This window comes from Eutrigla gurnardus (genome assembly GCF_963514095.1).
Source record: "Eutrigla gurnardus genome assembly, chromosome: 13".
Taxonomy (NCBI): domain Eukaryota; kingdom Metazoa; phylum Chordata; class Actinopteri; order Perciformes; family Triglidae; genus Eutrigla; species Eutrigla gurnardus.
Genome location: NC_139936.1, coordinates 11,601,585 through 11,621,064, shown reverse-complemented (window position 1 = coordinate 11,621,064; position 19,480 = coordinate 11,601,585). Strand labels below are relative to the sequence as shown.

The following is a 19,480-nucleotide window of genomic DNA, read 5'->3' as shown; positions in this document are numbered from 1 at the left end:
GCTTTTTTTAAGAATTAAAAAATACTTTGACTTCAGGGATGAAGTGTGCCAAGGGAACTGAGATTAACACGGCTGCATTCTCCTCGGTCTACTCACCTCTCCACAATGCACAACCCATAGACTATTTAGGGTCAAAGTCATCAGAGCATCATTTAAAACTGCTCTGCTTAATGGGGCTCAGAATGCCTTTGTTCTCTGTATTGCCGAAGGGCAAACATGTTGGCATCGAGGATGCCTCTGCACAACGTCCAACTATTTAGCCTCAGTCACTGCCTCTCATGTCCACTGGTCTATGTCTGTCTCAGTTGTTTTCAGTCGTCTCTCTCTTGGTCTGCTTGATATGTTGTTCCCCTAAACCTCCTCTTTTCATGATTATCTTTCAGCTTAAGTCGGATGTTGTTTAAAACTGTATATTCACTACCTCTTTGATAGAGACATCAACTCACACAGACAACCCTCCCTTGAAACACAATACACACACACATGCACGCACGCACGCATGCATGCGCACACACTCGGGCGCACACCCACACACACACAAACACACACTCCCATGAAAAGAGACACATGTATGCACAGACATGTGTCCAAGTCTTTTACACATCTCATTCAGCAGCTAAACAGCATCCCCTACAGGCAAAGTCTGAAGCTGAAAAACCTGCAACTTTCAAGATAATCTTACTATTCATCTATTCATACTCAAGGGGTTTTGTGAAAAAAGGGAGTAAAGTAGCAACATGACAAAGACAAGAGGGCAGAATGCAAGAAAGGAAGGGGGGGAAAACATCAGTAGTTCAGTAGACAGAGTTGAAGTTTTATTTTTCTTTACTTATGTAACTAAAGTCCCCTTGTATACAGGTGTGCACAGCTCCTGCATCAAGTGCAGATAACAAAAATTCAAAGAGGGGTAGTGAACGACAAATAATGACAACCAATGAGGTACAAAAATAAAGTTGGAAAGATTTTAAGGTGAGAGGTGTCAGGAAATAACTGACAAATAGCTTAAAATGTGGACTTACATCCTGGAAAAGGCGTCTGTCCTGTGCCAGACGTTTGGACGCAAGGGTTTTGGTGACGTGATAGAAGGTTAGCAGCGCCCTGTGCTGCTGCAGGCCGTCCTGACCCTTCACAGACTCGAGCAGAATGGGAATGAGCTCTGGCCACTGCCTGGGGCAGTCCAGACGGGCAACCTTGGCTATCAGCACTGCAATCTGGGTCGCTATCTGTTGGAAAAACACACAATGAGAGAAAAGATGAAAGAAAAAATGAAGACAGCAGAAGGTGGTTATGGGAATTTTACCACATTTCAAACTAAATCACGTGATATAGTAAATTGTGATTTCAAATGAGTAGTTCCAACGAGTGGGAAACAAATGATTGAAGTATCATAATTTACAGGATGGTGTGCATAAAGATGGAATCAGCCCTCTAAATTAAGTTGCTTTTCAAAACAGAGTGCTTGCACAGAAGTGCTACATCGTTCTAGTCTTTACAACTAGGACTGTTACTGTTTGAATAAAACCGTGTTTGTTTTTTACACTACATAAGCATATGCTGACTTTGATTTGACAGCTGTGGCTCACACATACTTAACTTTTCAAAGTCCTTTCGTGAATGTAAAATCAGCATAAACACCTGGTTAAATGAGTAGGCATAGTTTATTTGTTTCCACATATTGGAGAGATGGTGCTGTGGGTGGAAAACAGAAAAATAACACTAAAACGAATACATTTTGATAGAATAACACTGAAATCCATCCTTTGTGATGTTGAAATGTATTGCGATACACTGAGAGGCATGTCTGATATTTATGTCCACCCAATTTATATCGAAAATGTTTTTTTTCTTTTATAAATCACACATTTAACTTGTAAATTACACTAATAAGGGGAACAGTAATTAAAAATCATCTTGAGCGGAACTAATAGTTTTCATGCCGACAATCTTTTATTGCATTTGGCTAATTTACACATTTATATTACAAATAGCAAAGCAGCAATTGGCAATTTGTTGCTCTTTTGAGCCCTATTATTGTTTGAAGCACAACTCGCAATCAGTTAGAGGTTAAAACTGACACGTATTGCATCCTCTATAAAACTCATGCTTCAATAAAAACACCTATATGCTGTCAACAGTCTACTTTAAGTAATAAATAATCCGTTTTCATGTAAATTTAATCTTCAATAAGCCATTACGTTTTGTAAGGTCAGGTGAGGTCACAGAATGTGCTTGGAGTCTAGAAATTATAAATGTAAACTGTCCACACGACACTGGAACACCCACATGCACAACCTCGATTGATTTGACAAGGAGAGGATGTGATGACTGGGGAGACATATGGTGTTTAAATGGCATCCACTGCTTGCCATATGGACCCCATCAGTCCTGATGTTGGAGGGCTGTCCCTCAGGGATACACAAGCTGTAGAAACCAGGATGGATGGCCAACATTCAGGGCCAGCTTCCATATCCCACTCACACAGATGTATTAAACACTGCTTGATTCTGAATGAATTGTTTTTTTGCAGCATTCTCCTAGGAACTGTAGAAATAATGTCTTATCAACAAATCGTCAATGAAGTCTCCATATGAATACCTTGTCTTAATCTTTAATCATTTTTTCTGTTACCGTCTTATTGCAGTGTATTACATGTATTTATGTGTATTTCACAAGCTAATTAGCACAGGCATCTTTATTTCCTGTGGTTAAATAGTACACTTATAGCACAAATTAAAATGAAGGTTGCAACAAAATCTAATTTAAATAAATGTGATGAGGTTGGTGGCTGCTTTACTCATGCTACTCAAGGCAAGTTGTTTTAGTGTGTTAAAGACAATCATGTCTGCCGGGCACTTAACAAGGGCACACCGCTGATTGTACTGGCAACTCATTCAAAAATCACACCTTTTCATGTGATTGTGGTTCCAGATGCAATATAGCAGAGCCTTCTCAATGCCAGTGTTGGGTATAAAGGGAATTTAATTTCCTCTTTGTGATGACATCTGTTTGTTTGGATGGAACAGCTGGTCTCATGATCTAACCAAATGTAGATGCCATCAGAAAAATCACAGTAGTTTTGTTAACATTTCCTTCAAATACAAAAGTATTTCACAACACCTGCCTTCACAGCACTTCCACTTTCCAACTGGACTTTTACAGGTGTTTCCACTCCCAGTCCACTTGATCAAATCGTAAAAGGAAACATTCATTCATTGAATGTTCATTTCATTCAGTTTCACATGAATTAAGGTTAATTGTAGTGGAATGGACCTGCATATTTAAGTCAAACTAGAACAGAAATCCTAACTGTTACTCTGCGTGTTGTATGCTGTTAAAAATATTTGACAAATGTGGATAAATAAAATCGACTCCACAAACACTCATGTAAATGATGATCATAGATCTATTGTTTGTTATGATGAATAACACATTAAATTCATTAAAAACTTCTGGAAGTATATTCCCATATCATGATCTAAATTATTACAGAAAAATCTCAATTATAAGTGAAAATGAACTATATTATAGAAAATATATGTTTTTAGTCAATTGCTTTGAACATTATGTGGCTTTATAATCACAGAGCTTCTTTGTACTAGTTAATGAGGATGAATCACATTTGATTTTTTTATTTCATACATAATATAATTATATAACAATAATTTTAATAGTGCATCCCAATATATTTGATACCAACCTGATTGACAGGCTCATTGAAGTTAGTGATGAGACCAGCACGCAATGAGGTCTTCTCCTCTTCTGATAAAGCACTGTGAACAAACCAAGCAGAAAGCTGTTCAGAAGAGGTAAGCGGGTCAAAAAAAGAGTAAAGAGGACCAAGAGAAAAACAATATCTGGACTTACTAGAGAAAACAACATCTCTCAATAACTACCTTCACCCAATTACCAGTGAAATACCATTAAAAAACACTTTTCAAGCATTACCTGTCTGATTAGTTTGATGTTTCTTTCATCATGCACCACTAGGGGCAACATTATAAAACAGATTTAAGATGTTATTTCATTGGGTTGCTGGGCAATGCATGCAAGGGCCAAGTTTTCAACCCTTTCACGTCAAGGTAAGAGCGTTAACCACTGAGCAGCCACTTCACATTTTGACCACAGGGTCATCTCATGAGAAAGATGTAAATCTGCCAAGACGTTATAGAATCATTTAAATCCTTTTATAACACTCTATAGTGCAAGACCTGCCAGCTGCATGACATATTCAGTAAGCTTGAGATAATCACCTGCACTCCTCCATCACATATGTTGGAGTTTGAGGAGTGTGCAAAAGACAGACAGCGTTAGTCTGTAAAAGTTTTACTTTTACTTAGTATGTCCTGCCATATTCAACTGCTGGAGCTAAACAGAATGTGTGAGAGTGTTTGATGTCAGTGAGAAATGAATAATGCTGTAACCTTAGGCGGAGAAAGAGGAGGTATGGATGGAAGATACATTACTACGGGGGAGAGAATTAGTGAAACAAGATTTACAACATACATATTCTGGGAATCTGGAAGAGGTTTAAAGAAATATGGGATGTGAGATTTAAAAAAGTGTTTGCCTGAGCCTTATGAAAGAAAAGAACATTTCCAAAAAGTATAATGAAAAAAACCTAAACACCCCATTTTTGGCGACAGTTTTATTTCAGTTCATTCAGATACATTTTAGAATTACAATACAAATGCACAGCATTATAGGTCATCTTGATCCCTTAAACATATCTACATATGAATGTATATTTTATGTTTATCTCTAGCACATCACGTTCGCAGGATACATTTGGGTTTCACTGTGTTACATATGTTATGCATGTATGCATCTTTTTCAGGTCATTCTAAGCAATGCAATTAAAAGTATTTTAAAACCCATTCAAGGAAAAGGCATCACAACAGAAAGCAAAGAGAATGCTTGTCAGTATTTCACAGAGTTAAGCAAATGTACGCATTCTGAACCTGGCTTCCCTTGATAGTTGTATCTTATTAAACATTTGTTTACGTGTATTTTTCATAATGTCACGTCACTTGAGTTATGGCCAAAAAAACATGTTTTGTGAGGTCACAGTGCCCTTTGACCACCAAATTGGTCAAAAGGGCCAAATCAGTTTGTGGATGTTTGTGCCAGATGTAATTCCCTCCAGGTGTTCCTGAGATATCGCATTCACAAGAATGTGGCGGATGTGAGGTCACAGTGACTTTGACTTTTGACCACCAAAATCTAATCGGTTCATCTTTGAGTGCAAATGGGCTGATTTTGAGAAAACTTCCTCCAGGCATTACTAAGAATCACAAAAATGGGGCGAGTGGGCAGACAGACAGAAAACGTGACGCCTCCGACCACGGCAGTCACCTGCTTCAAAACGTGGCGAACTGTGTCATAAATGATGCCAACTCAGCTGCGATACTAAATCACAGAAATGACAGAATAAAAATAATATGCAATGTGGCCGAAGCTTTGTAAAGTGACACCACATGCTCCCACATAGTATCTAACCACTGGATTAATGGCACTGGTCCAAAAGGTAATCAAATGATTAACCAAAGGACTACAAGACTTTGCATAGCGCTCTAGCAAATGTAATTCAGTTTACTGACGAGATAAAAAAAATAACAATTTGATAGGAAAAATAGGAAAAAGAAAAGAAGCAATAATTTGAAGTGGTCTAATAATGGCCACAGAGTGCAGAGGCAGAACCGATAACCTCCGGCCAACTGCTGTCCCGGGAATTTAAGAGCCAATGTTCAGTTCAAATCTAACATAAGCCAGCTTGTCAGGTTCCCAAATACATCCCTAACCCTAACCCATAGGCTTTGAGTACTCAAAGCTGATATATCATCAGACAAAAGCGACACAAAGGAATCCCGGAGTATAAAATCAGAGAACAATGATATGAATAATCAGGATGGAAGGTAAAAGAGAGAAAGAAGAAAGCTGTGGAAAAGTGGTGGAGGCAGAACTGCAGATGTGAGCTTTAAGTGTTAAAGAGAAGACAATGTGGGAAATTAAGGCAATGAGGAATAGGGACAAAACAAAAAATAACACAACTTGAAATATATGCCAAAAAAGATCTGAGGAGAAAAGACAAAGACTCAAAAACAGGCAGAGAGATTAAGACTGATGAATAGGCACAGAGTAAGAGGGAATGAGAAAATAAAGGCAGACAGTGGAAGAGAGAGGAAGAAAAGCCAAAGTTGGAAAAGTGAGAGAGCAAGGCTGACAACGAGGGAGACAAGTAGGCACTTACTGAGGCGCTACTCTTCTCCAGTATCTGTCAATGCCATTTTTGAAGTACAGCACAGCCAGCCACCTGACGTTCACATCCAGCATGTGGTTATTGAAGATATTCTATGGAAGGGGGGATACAAAATAAATGTTAAGAAAGAAATAAAACACAGACTACCAGATACTACTAATATACACACTAATCTATAAGATATACTTATTTGCTGATAATGGTTTTATTTACTCAAAATGTGTAACACAAGGCAATTTAAGGAAAGATTAAGGCTGCAGATCTGTGATGGCATCCAGCCATACCTTAACGGGCAGCTCCATTTAAATACAAGGCACACTGACTTTGCAATCCAAACCATAACAATCTGTCGTGATCTGAATCTGAGCATGAGCACCGTCACAGTGTAAAAGGCATCCTCCAAGTCACCACAATGACAAGAGCTCCACGAATAGATGCACAATAATACCACAGATTTGAATCTTGACTCTTGTATTTTTAGGGGGAGAAGAGTTAACTTAAGTTTGTTACTTAAAAACCCTCAACAAACTAGAGTGCATCAGAAATTTGCACAAAGCCAACATCCCCTGCTTTTCTCTAAGATACATATAATTATTAAAATTGCCATTCATTAAAGTTGTAATAGTTTTCATTCCAGCCGATTTATTCCAATTATTTCAGAGCATCCCTCACCAGAAGGACAGAGTAGAAGCCTGGCTGAGTCTCCCACTGTTTGAGCTGTTCCTCCGCAGGCTTCAGCACAGCTGTGTCCTGACTGGTAGCTTGGGTTAAGGCCTGCAGCACCACTGAACTGGCACCGTCCATATCCATGGCTGGATATATCTGCAGGAGAATACAAGAAGGGAGGGGCGAGGGAAGAACATACAAGAGAAGAGTTTTATTGGTTTTGTGAAAAGTTCTGGCTGAAACACAATTGTTAAATACTTTTACCATAAAATCAGCATAATATAGCATAAACTCCAATTACATCTACAATAAAATGTCACAATAAGGAATTTTGTATTTGGCTTAATCCCTTCTCACCCATTTTTATTATAGATCAAGCAGAGCTTAAATCACGGCCAAACATAGTGAGAAAGAAACAAATCAGACTGAATAAAGCACACCTGATAGAAACACTGGCAGTGGCAATCATCCCTACCACACTATCTAAAGTATCTATGTGCCAGATAGTATTCAAGGACCCCAGCTTCACAGGGTCCAATGGGGTTTTTCAGTTTCAAGTGTACTGGAGTAATTTGCCTCCATTACTCATTAATCTATCCTTATTGAGATCATACCTCAACATCTCCATAGCTTGTCAATAACAGGCTAATGGTTGAGGTGAAAAAATAACATAGTTGTCCACTTATTCAAGAAACATTATGTTCTTATGCTTTGAGTGCATTACAAAAAGTTCTAGGAGAATATCTGACAAGTATAAGATGAACAAATTTGAAAACAACAAAAGAAATACACTATTTACATTACCAACATGTCAAGATATTACGGACTAGAGCTATAATAAACAGTTTATTTCAGATATAAACTATGTTAAAACACTTCTTATCTCAGTAAACACTTGTACAATTCTGACCAACTGTGTGGAGGAACTGTCATCTGTGAGACCAGCAGAGGCAGTGTCGTTGAATAGCTTTCCTTAGTAAGTTTCAATAAGAGTGGAGGGAAATATTGAGCAAGGCTGCCATCTGCAGCCCAGAAACAAAAATCCAGCACCATGCTTCTGTCTGGGGGGGTTGGCTGGCAACCTTAAGATTGCCGGCTCGATCCCCAGCTCCTCCTAGCTGAGTGCCTGGCGTCCCTGAGCAAGACACCTCACCCTAATTGCTCCTGACGAGCTGGCTGTCGCCCTGCGTGGTTGACTCCGCCGTCGGTGTGTGAATGTGTGCGTGAAAGGGTGAATGTCAGTCATTCCTGTAAAGCGCTTTAGATAAAAGCGCTATATAAATGAGGACCATTTACCATTTAGTGCTTTGGACAAACTCGTCGTCACATAACAGACACAGATTTTTTGATAACAGTCAGAGAGATATTGAGAAATTACTTCAGTAACAAGTCTATAAAAAGATTCTGTGAAGATTTTATTCTGTTATAAGGTCAGAACATAGTGGGAGTAGTACCAGTCTACGCTTAATGCAGGGTTTTTATGGTTGTGTTGCCCATCACACAAAGCAATGATTGCCTTTTGGGATTTTAGGACACTGTCAAAATGACATCAGGTGGTGTTGTGATATGTCAGGTCAACAACGTCTGTGTTATACATTCATACATGTTTGAATGCAGGCGACTTTGGTGGAGTTTCTCAAAGTGGAACCTGTCACTGCATCACTCAAGATGACAATTTAGGTCGCTCAGGTTAGGTACTCTATTCGCAGGAGGAATCCCTTGAAAAAGGGACAGGAAATCAGTGTAAGGAGCCTGCAGTCAATTGCAGCAGCCTGTCCACATTTCTATTTCTATGTGCATTGTGGTACTGTCAGTTTTTACAACTGTGGCAAACCATCTTTCACTGTCAAAGGAGGACACCAATACGTGGAGAACATCCGTACACAGTTGAAATGTGTCGTTTTTTGGTGCTGATTCTCTAGCAGTGCACTACCTCTGTAACATAGACATCTGTCACTGCAGATATTCAGACTTGTCACAGTATGAGAAGCACAGGCGTTACTGATAACATTGGCGATGGCTCTACTCTGCCCAATTGTCCCATTAAGCCACGAAAGCCTGACAATGAGCCAGCATACACAATAGCAGGACCCTGAAAACAAAGCACATGGATGGAATTCAGCCGGTATTATGTAATTATGTACACTTGTGCTTTTCCTACTCTGGCATACAAAAAAATGTCATCTATGAAAAGGGGCCTATTGCCAGGTTTTACAAAGTGCTTTTAACCAGGTCAGAAATGCTTGCACTATCAGCACCACATATGCTAGGATTTCACAACCTGAGCCTTGCTTTACTTGACCGCATGCTATTCACAATGAACAGGTAATTAACGGTTAACAGGTAAGTTAGCCTGCTAGCATACAGGGTAACAATTCAATGTTGTAGGGGAGTTACACTTCGGTGAGCCAACCTCTTAAGTCAACACTGTGTGTTAGGAGTCTTGTTAGACAGCTACATGGCTGCTGTTTTGGACAATGGTGTCTGCCGTTTAGCTAACCTAGCGTTAACGTTAGTTGTCAACTGCTAGTTGAGTTAAGACGTAAGCTAGCGGCAGCCTACCTTCATCAGTTAGCTCATCACGCTAAATGCTGATAGCGTTAGCGCTACCAACTATAACGCTATCGACGATGCGGCTCAGGTTAATTTGACTAAAAGCCATCTTATCCTCAGCCTGGCCCTGTTTCAGTAAAACTACCCGTTATATCCACTCACGAGTGTGCATGCATAGCAACCTCACGATAAAGATGGCAACGCCATGTCACAATCACATCTGCTAAAAAAGTAGGTTAACTTAATTGGGGGGGTTTAAACGCAGATAAATCAAAACAAGCTCAGTGGGGGGGGGAAGAAAGCAGCAACTGTAACGTTACCATTACATGCAAGTTATTTTGACTCACAATTGACTTAATAGCGGTGATACATCGCAGACATTAAGTGGCCCTCCTTGCGTGTCATCTATAATGGAAATAGGACACATTCACTATTGAAGGGGGCGGCTTTGACAGTTTCCAAATCGTGCATCGCAGGCTAACTTTCGGCTAGCTAGCAAGCTAAACTTATACAACGCGAAACTGTGGGCCGACGGTTGACCGTGTTGTTAAATGACGTCCTTAAGCAAGCAAATGTGATGAAAGCAAGTGAGCCGGACTCACCTAAACGAATGACGGTAGAAAAACAAAGTCAGTGCCGTAGCAGCGGCTGCTAAAGCTCTGCCAGTGGTAATGTAATGGGAGATGGAAACACACGCTTGTAGGAATGGCGCGGGCAACACAGCAGACGCGTGCTGATGACGTGTAGGGTTTCGCAGGCGTCCTTCGTCGTGAATGGATAGAGCCAGCTGCTGATGTATGCTCTGCAGATAAACATGTGCAGTATCATCATCATCAGTACTCCTTCAAGTACCCATAGCATTTGGCATGTACAACCTGCATACTGCATACATATATATATATATATATATATATATATATATATATATATATATATATATATATATATATATATATATATATATATATATATATATATATATATATACATATACTGTATATATATATATATATATATACAGTATATGTATTGTATTGTATTGTATATTGTCTTCCTTCCTATTTACACTTTAGTAAAACAAATCCTTAAAACCTTCTGGAGTTAGCTGAAGTCTGAGGTGTTATGTGTGAATAGGAAGGGAGACAATACAGTTCCCTGAAGAGCCTGATACACCTGCGTGTCCAGGAGCTTAGTCCTGAGCAAGGCAGATATCATGACGTTAAAAGTGACAGAACACGATTCTCACGTGTAGAATCACCATTATTGGCGAAGTATGTGTGGCCTATACTCCTCATATAATTTGTCTTTTTCTTTGCATTTCTCACAATGTCAACAGAAATAGCCACAACAGCAAGCAACAAGGACAACAAAGGTATATTTACTTTTATTCTAAGATATGGGAAACCTATTTTTTTTTTTAAAGATCGTAATTCTCAACTGTTTTATGTGCAATTTGAAGGAAGTCAAAAGTTTACTTATGTAAAATAGGGACATTTATAGAATCCTCACGATCAAGAAGCTATGGAACCAATGGAATGTTTTTGGTTCATGCAGCAAATTAAATATCTGACAAATCAAAGCAAGAAGAATCAATCCAGGAGCAACATGAGCACAGCAACATGAAATCCAAATGGAGTTTTGTTTCACTTCTTACCAGTGCTAAACAGGTTCTGAAAGATAAATACATCACTTGAAAACAAGTTCATCATAAATAGATCTACTATTAATAGGTGTGTAAGACGTAGAGTGGGAGAGTGTGTGTTTGTGTGTGTGTGTGTGGGGGGGGGGGGGGGGGGGATTCTTGAAGTGGGAGTGTCCTGTGGCAGCGTTATTCTCTTCTCTTTCTGTCCTGCTTTATTTTAAGTTGATCACTGAACTAAAAAGCTCTCTTTGAGCAGAACCACATACAGAGAGGCTTAGAGCACAAGAGTTGTTGTGCTGGACAAGCATGGATTTAATGGGATTCTTTTTTGTCGCTCTTGGTACTGCAGTTATTGTCTTCTATGGAGTGAAACTGCTGCTTTTCAGCAGGATGCTTTTTCCAAAAATATGGTTTCCACTGTCGAAGTCTTTTTTCACCTCTATGGGAGAGTGGGCAGGTGAGCTGTGTGAACATGCCTGTTTGTGTGTGTGTCTGTGTGTGTGTGTGTGTGTGTGTGAAGCGTACTTAGGACGTTCAGTGGTAAACATTAAGTGTGTGTATTTACACATGCTGTTATTAAAGCGGTCGAAGTACAGTGTCAGAATGTGCCTTTGCGTGCAAAAAATAAATGTGGCTGTGAAACTTAAAAAGAAAAAGTGGTCAGAGCTTGAGACCTTTCATTGATTCACAAGATTACACTTGTGTAATGTTTTGAACATGAAGGGACATGCTCTGCCTTTTCTGCCTACCTATGGAGCAGCTGCAGAGATCTCAACAGTGTGAGTCATCTCCAAAACATATTGTTGTTCAAATTACATATTTGTATTAAAATACAAAACGTGTATTCTGAGTTCACCTGCAAAATGTTCACTGCCAATGTGGTCATAGTTAAGTATTAGTCATTGAAAACAAGGAAAGCAAACTGGTTTCACTGGTCAAAAATAAAAACAACAATCACTGCACACGATACCAACAAAAGCCTAAACTGCCCCGCTTTCCGAAAAGGAAAGTATATAGTCTACTCTCTCCAGCTGAGCAGGGAATCAAACTTGTAAGAACCATATTAACTTGAGGACAGTGTCAGTGCATTTTAATTACACCAAAACATTCCTCTGCAGGTCTCAGAGCAGTCTCGTTGAACAAGTTTTTGTTTGTCCTCTCGGAAGAAGTTATGCAGTCTCCCAGAGGGCCTTAAAAACCCCGAATAATGGGCTGATCTTTCCTTTCTTTCTAAAGTCCACTTTCATTCCATTCCAGCACAGAGGAAACAGTATGCGTGCCATCAGAACAGTATGTTCTAGCCAGGGCCGTAGCCAGCTATGAGGTCACCGACAGGGCCGTAACCAGCTATGAGGTCACCGAGGTCTGGACCTCGGTAAAACATTTCGGTGAAAAAAAAAAAGTGGGCCCCGAACAGCATATTAACACACCGCCACCGGACAGCTTTTATTTTGAAACCACAGGAAGTTATCGGCGGATTCGCGGGAAAATTACAGAAGAGATGACCACAGACAACACTGCGAGTTGACAGGTGAGTGACTGCTTTCAAATATTATGCTACAAGCAGAACAAGTTAAACCAATGATCGACGCGATCCAACAGTGTAAACTTGCAGTATTGATCCACTATTTTCGGTCTAAGTCGACACAGTAGGCTAAGTAGCCGAACGTATGAGGAGCGTTCGGATGGAGTCCGGCAGACAGCAGTCAGACCGGGTGACATTCAAGTAGACGAGAGAGCGACGGTAAAACTTGGGGGAGGTCTGCAAAATATATTGTGGATGGTCACGGGAACGCTAAACGTCCGACTCCCGAGATAAAACATTTTGCCGGCTGCCCTGGCGGTATCTCACCGCGAGTTGGTAACCATGGCAACAGAGGCTCATAGCGTAGCAAGTGTGTGTGTGTGTAAACAATAAGATAATAAGTGATCATGATGAGAACAGTTTCTCTCTCATAGGCCATACATAGGCTTATAATGTTAGGCCTATGTATATAATCAATAAGGTCTAATCAACCTCTTTTGATTTCCCCCTACAGAAGAAAAAAAAACACAAATCAGTGACTGTCTGAAGAGTGAAAAATGTCATAAAGAAAAAAAATTCAACAAAGTACGTTGGATTCATTTGTTCAAAAGAAAAACGGAGCCAGTATGACAGATGACAGACTCAGGACTGGCTCTCATGCACGTCCACTGGAAGGTCAAGATTGACAGGGAGAGGGTCCTGAGACGATGGGATTCTTCTGGCCACAGAAGGATCCACTTAGCCTTCAACTCCAAAAGGTAATTCATGTTTATTTATTTATTTATTTATTTCGGGCATGTCCGTTAAATCATCATCACCCATCTTTGTTCACATAGTAAAATACACATGGCCGAAAGGGAAAGCGGGAGAAGCCAAGGCTTATCTAGTCCCGCCCCCATTACCCACAGGAAAAATAATCTACATCATAATCTTTTCTTATCTTTTGCATTTTTCACTTGACATAACATTTTCTTTCACTTGTGACATTTGACATATTATGTTACAGCAGTGGTGTTATACAGATTCTCTGTTGCAAATGTACTCGGGGTGATCATTTTAACTTATGTTTCTATGTCATTTCAGAGGGCCAATGCAGAGAGAGGAGCATGTGGAGGATGACTGACTGACACACACACACACACACACACACACTGCTAGCACAATAAAAACATTTTCTTTTTGCCAACAAGTGTATCAGTGTACTTATTTTTGTAGGTGACATTTTGGTATGGTTTGTGCAAAAACTGTTAAAAGGGGTGTCTTTCCTGGACGGACCTCACTAATTTTGAAATCCTGGCTATGGCCCTGGTTCTAGCCTGTATAAATCCTCTCCCTCTGCATTAATTTCTGCCAGGACAATCTGGAACTACATTTGCACAAGTGTATCTTCTTTAGAGTTGAGTCCTTTCAAATTCAAGTGGCCTAAGATGCATGGGTCAACTGAGGACATGTAGATAGGCCAATGAAATGATCTTTGCCTTTGGTTGAATAGAATGTGTATTCGAGGACAGTGTGGTATTTATTATAATTTTTACTCCATTTCTCATACTAAGTTTACAAAACACTACAACTGGCATATTTACTGTGGTCAGAGTCTACACACTCCACAGCTGTGAACACAGTCAATTGATCATATGTACTTGCAAAGGCTGTAAATCTTTATTTATTCATCAATATTTTCTCTTGTCGTGGTGGTAAATTAATTGGGCTTGAGCGTTTAACTTGATTTGCCCTTTTTTTTTAATCTCCCGCAGAAACAGTTGCCACTGCTTGAGTGAAATTATCTTCTAAATTCAGGAGCCGTAGCAGAATCTGCTCATCTGAAGGGCAGGGGTGAAAAAAAAATGTTAAAAAAAGGCTGCATTTTGTGGGACAGAACGTTTTTCAGGATGTAGGGCAACCTTATATGGAACTGCATCATATTTTCTCCATTGTAAGGGCACACATGAGTGCACTGCAGGGACATCCAACAGGGCACTTTGCTGTTTGTTTTTTAACATGGGGCACCAAGGGGGATGATTCTGTTAATAGTAACCGTGGGAACAAGGACAATGGTGTTCTGGCACAATGTGGATTCTGAACATTCAGACAAAGATGACACTCAGGAACTATGGGCTGCCAATGGGCTGCAAAACATCGTAAGTTATGCAGCCATAACTGGGCAACTGAAATATTGTGCAGGTTGCTGCAGCAGAATGCAAAATTTGCCATGGACAGACACAAAGTTGCACACTCACTCACCCACTCACTCACTCACACATGCACACACACGACCAATTACATGATACTCCTGGCAGATAATAATAATAATAATAATAATAATAATAATAATAATAATAATAATAATAATAATAATAATAATAATAATAATAACAACAACAATAATTATAATAATAATAATGTGATGTCCATTACCTAATGTCTGAAAATGAGTGAAGAAAAGAGCCTGTTATCTCTGTAATCAGAGACAGGAGGAGACGGGAGAGTGGTGAACACTCAGAAACAAGCAGTTCCTGTTCGTTCTCAGCAAATTCTTTATCAGAACTGGGGAACACGCTGTATTAGGACGGTCTGTTAGAACAGGATGAGTTGGGTAAAGTGTAAACAAATACAAACACAAACACAGTCCTGGGATTAGTCTGACGGCAGTGGAAGAGAGATGGTGGCTCTGATTCACAGTGCCTCTGGTGTTAAGAATGAGAACTGAAGGGCAATATGACAACTTGGGGGAATTCATTTTAACATGTATCCCTGCCTCTCTGTTTCAGTGGTGACTGGTGCTTCGGAGGGAATAGGAAGAGCATATGCATTTGCAGTAAGTTATACTTTAACTAGCTCTGTTTGCAAGTTTACATTTCTGTACATGAAACGGAAAAATACGACACCAAAAGTAAATACAATTTTAAGTATTTTCATGTGTGGCAGATTTGAAGATTGTGTATATTTCTTTCCTGCCCAGATCAGCAGATTAAAGTGCTTTTTATTTTATGCACATCTGCAAATTTTTGTTGTAATTAGTTCATTTTTTCACCACTCTGCCGTTGCTTCCTTCAGCTGGCTGAGCAAGGGATGAACGTGGTGATCATGAGTAGAACCAAAGTTACATTGGACCAGGTGGCTAAGGAAATAGGTAAAAAAAAAAAAAAAAAACCTGCTTTCTCTATCTACCTCTTTTTTTATTATTGTGTGTACGTTTTTAAAACGTGAATGTCATCCACAAATATTGTCATCTTTAATAAAATAAATAATGGCAGTTGTCGAGTATCTAAAAAATTCAAAATAAAATAATAAATACAGTATATTTTCCTTCTTAGGTGACACCACAGGCCAGAGGGTGAAAGTGATAGTAACAGACTTCATGAAGGACGTCTTCAGTGAAATTGAGGATCAGCTTAGGGGCCTCAACATTGGGGTTTTAGGTTGGACTTTTTTATAATTTCATGTAAAGATTGACACATGAATTGCTTCCACAGACACCAAACAAAAGACAAGGGTAATTATATAGGATAGTAATACCTGCTGATCTTTCTTACCCCCTTTGAAACCAGATCTTCTTTTTTTCCTTCCTATCCCAGTCAATAATGTAGGCATTCTTCCCAGCTTCATCCCTTGCAAATTCCTGGAGTCTGCAGAGCTCGACCAGGTCAGTGGTGCCTCCGTAGTTTTGTGTGCCCTGTGGAGATTTCCACAACAAACAACAACAAACAAACAAATACATTTATTGTTCCCATTGAGTGTTACACACTAAAATGCATTGCGTGTATCAGTGAGCTGAAAACAAATGTGTTGAATACATTTGAAAAGTATTTTCCCTTTGCATTATCACTGATACTGATCCTAATCAAACTCTTTCCCTAAGTTTAACTTTTTAGAGTTAAAGAGCCACATTTTTGTTTTAAATCTTATAAATCTAAATACAGACAGCTTACACAGATTTATTCATCCTTTCAGACAATTACAAAGGTGATAAACTGCAATGTGAAAACGATGGCCAAGGTAAGAATGCATATTTGCTTTATTATTTTTACATAACAAATTACAAAATAACAATTCAACACATACAATTTCAATGCACACCATAAAGTCGAAGTGACAGGTGCATAAGATTAAAATTACTTCAATAACATTTTCAATCCTCAGACCTTTATCAAGCCAACAACATAAATTAGACGATCATGCTCATCGTTTTTTATCTATATGAACTTCCCCTGAAGAAGGCCTGAGGACTGAAATGTTAATAAAGTCAGTACAGATGGAGAGCGACAGTATTTTCTTTCCAAACAAACCTGTCAACCCTTGTCTAAAACCTAATCCTATATTCTTTTTTTTTCTCCAGATGTGCAAAATAATCCTTCCAGGCATGGAGAGCAGGTTTCCTATCCATGTTTTCTTTGGATGTAATGTGCAATACAATAACATTTTTACATGCGGATTAACTGTGAGTGTCTGGCCACAAACGTAAGACCACAATTTTATTTCTTCTGTCTCTACAGGGGAAAAGGGGTTATTGTGAATATTTCGTCTGGAGTTGCCTCGAGACCATGCCCCCTATACACCCTGTACGCTGCATCTAAGGTAAGTACAGCATCTCCAGAACGCCTCGACTTTTCCACAATCCTGTTGTCTCATCACTCGTGCTCAATCCAATAGGTGTTTGTGGAAAGATTTTCTCAAGGTCTCCAAGCTGAATACAAAGACAAAGGGATTATTATACAGGTATCTTAGATTCTTAGTCCACCTTAAGGTCTTGATTGTGAATCAAAGCAAAAGGGAATGATCTGATTTTGCCACTTCTCTATATTCTCAGGCAGTGGCTCCATTCGGAGTCTCCACTCGAATGGCAGCTTACCAAAAAACCAATATAGTGACTCTGTCACCGGAAGCTTTTGTTCAAAGCTCCTTGCAGTACCTCAGAGCTGGAGACAAGACAAACGGCAGTGTCTGTCACATCATTCTGGTAAGACTTGTTGGCACAGCCATCTGATAATGCCATGTAATGCCACAGAACATGCATATAGACTGAGCGTGTGTGTGTGTGTGTGTGTGTGTGTGTGTGTGTGTGTGTGTGTGTGTGTGTGTGTGTGTGCATGCAGGGTTGGTTACTGCAGTCCATTCCTCTTAAGGTTTTTTATTCAATACAACTCATCCTGCAAGACTATATCAAGAAGAAAACACAGAATGCATCCATCTCTGCATCAAGTCCAACTTTTGAAAATGGTGGAAATAAATAACCGGGAACAGATTATTTCACACTGTGAATCAAATTGTGATTATGGAACTGGTGTTGACCATCTTCTTCTCCCCCCCCCCCCCCCCCCCCCCATTTAAACGTGGTGGTGACAGTTGGAACTCATGAAAGTATTATATTATTATCATTATAAGTTACTGTACAGTAAGTCTTTGTTACATTACTAAACCGCTCTCAGGAAAGCCCCGTTATTAATAACATTATTTTCCTGAGTTTTTAATGGTTGGAGGGTTTTTTTGCTTAATCCCAAATGCACGTAGTCCGCTCTTACAATCGGGAAACATCACACTCCGTGTCCACCATATTGCATGCAATCCAATGCAACTGTGCTGCCATAAAGTCTACTTTTATGATGCCTATAATGTTACGTTTTCATAGAGGTGCTAATGAGATTATATGATTTAACATTGAGGTCATTGTTAGTGGTGTTATACTGGACTGCGTTATGTTGAAATGTGTTTCTAATATTCTGCTCCACTCATGCATATCAATAGAGATGAAAAAAGATTAGAAACACCTCTCAATATGATGTAGTCCAGGGCAACGCCACCTTTAACTATGACCTCATCAAGTCACATGTAATGGTGGTTTTACACGTTTTCCCGACAATGGAATCAAAGCTGAACACGATTGGCTTTGTAATGTAATGGAGGTCATTAATGACTGAGCTGTTGGATTGACTTGGAAAAGATTGTACAAGTGTGCCTAATAAAGTGTAAAAAGTGTGTGTGTGTGTGTGTGTGTGTGTGTGTGTGTGTGTGGATGCCCTCTACACTAGAGTAGTAGTAACGAATGATGTTATTCACTCTCACACACACACACACCGCGTTGTAAGTTACACACATACACACACACACGCCTGTGACTGTCATTAGCATCATCCTTTTCCCGTCTGTGATGGAGGAAACATTTGGAGGAGGGGGAACAGAACGGATGAGCTTCTACCTGGTTCCTGATGAATGAGAACACACCGGAAATGTGCGTTTGACAGTCTCCCGCTTACAGGAGGATGGACAGTGTTTAAAGCATGCACAAACATCTGTGCATGTACGTATGTAGAAGCAGACAAACACACATGCAGGCAACCGAATTACTGTAGTATGTCTAATCTAGAAGAGTCACTAATCATGAGGTGATGTTTAGACAGCTGTGATGAATGATCCTCCCCACGAGAGATAGTGCAGGGAAAAGGAAAAGTGGCTTGAGAGAGAGAGAGAAAGAGAGAGAGAGAGAGGGAGAGAGAGAGAGAGAGAGGGGGGGGAGGTCAAAGTGACCCTGACTTTGTATGAGCCATGCCCAGCCTGCAATCATCTGCAAGTGAAAAGTGATACAACTGTCTTCAACATTTCGACCAGCAGTATTACCTTATGGCATTGCATCAACAATTTCAGAACCAGAACTTGTTATTTTGTAAAGGTGGCCCTGGACTAAACTCTTTGTGTATCACGGAGCCTGTACAACATGTGACACCCTTTTTCCATAAGTATTCATCATTTCTATATGACATTTTCTAAAATAAAGGTTTTTTGTGATATATTAAATCATTTTAGTTCATTTAAAACATGGTTCTTATGGGGAATTCCTGTAATA

The 19,480-nt window shown here is 39.6% G+C and overlaps 2 protein-coding genes across 2 annotated transcripts in view; one reads left to right on the top strand and one right to left on the bottom strand.

Annotated features, from left to right (window-relative positions):
- Positions 1-10,197, bottom strand: part of ipo11 (importin 11) — an 86,537-nt gene extending 76,340 nt beyond the window's left edge. Inside the window, exons 1-5 of the mRNA XM_084024464.1 lie at positions 10,078-10,197; positions 6,929-7,078; positions 6,248-6,348; positions 3,698-3,770; positions 1,020-1,223 (exon numbers count right to left, since the gene is read on the bottom strand). Of these exons, the coding sequence (XP_083880590.1) occupies positions 1,020-1,223; positions 3,698-3,770; positions 6,248-6,348; positions 6,929-7,066 (516 nt within the window). The 5' untranslated portion in view covers positions 7,067-7,078; positions 10,078-10,197. The remainder of the gene's footprint in view (positions 1-1,019; positions 1,224-3,697; positions 3,771-6,247; positions 6,349-6,928; positions 7,079-10,077) is intronic.
- A 1,142-nt stretch (positions 10,198-11,339) lies between these two features.
- On the top strand, positions 11,340-19,184 carry hsd17b3 (hydroxysteroid (17-beta) dehydrogenase 3). Its single transcript, XM_084024289.1, has 11 exons — positions 11,340-11,574; positions 15,411-15,457; positions 15,697-15,772; positions 15,957-16,061; positions 16,218-16,285; positions 16,594-16,638; positions 16,979-17,013; positions 17,136-17,217; positions 17,293-17,358; positions 17,450-17,599; positions 17,736-19,184. Exons 1-11 carry the CDS (start codon positions 11,424-11,426, stop codon positions 17,871-17,873), a joined length of 963 nt encoding a protein of 320 aa, XP_083880415.1. The 5' UTR covers positions 11,340-11,423; the 3' UTR covers positions 17,874-19,184.
- Positions 19,185-19,480: the final 296 nt, after the last annotated feature.

What these genes read in the sequence shown, in the direction of transcription:
- hsd17b3 (XM_084024289.1), top strand. Translation starts at nt 11,424, where the DNA reads ATGGATTTAATGGGATTCTTTTTTGTCGCTCTTGGTACTGCAGTTATT. An exon ending in ATGTGAAAACGATGGCCAAG is followed by an intron (nt 16,639 to 16,978) that starts GTAAGAATGCAT and finishes TTTTTTCTCCAG; the next exon opens with ATGTGCAAAATAATCCTTCC. An exon ending in CTTCCAGGCATGGAGAGCAG is followed by an intron (nt 17,014 to 17,135) that starts GTTTCCTATCCA and finishes CTGTCTCTACAG; the next exon opens with GGGAAAAGGGGTTATTGTGA.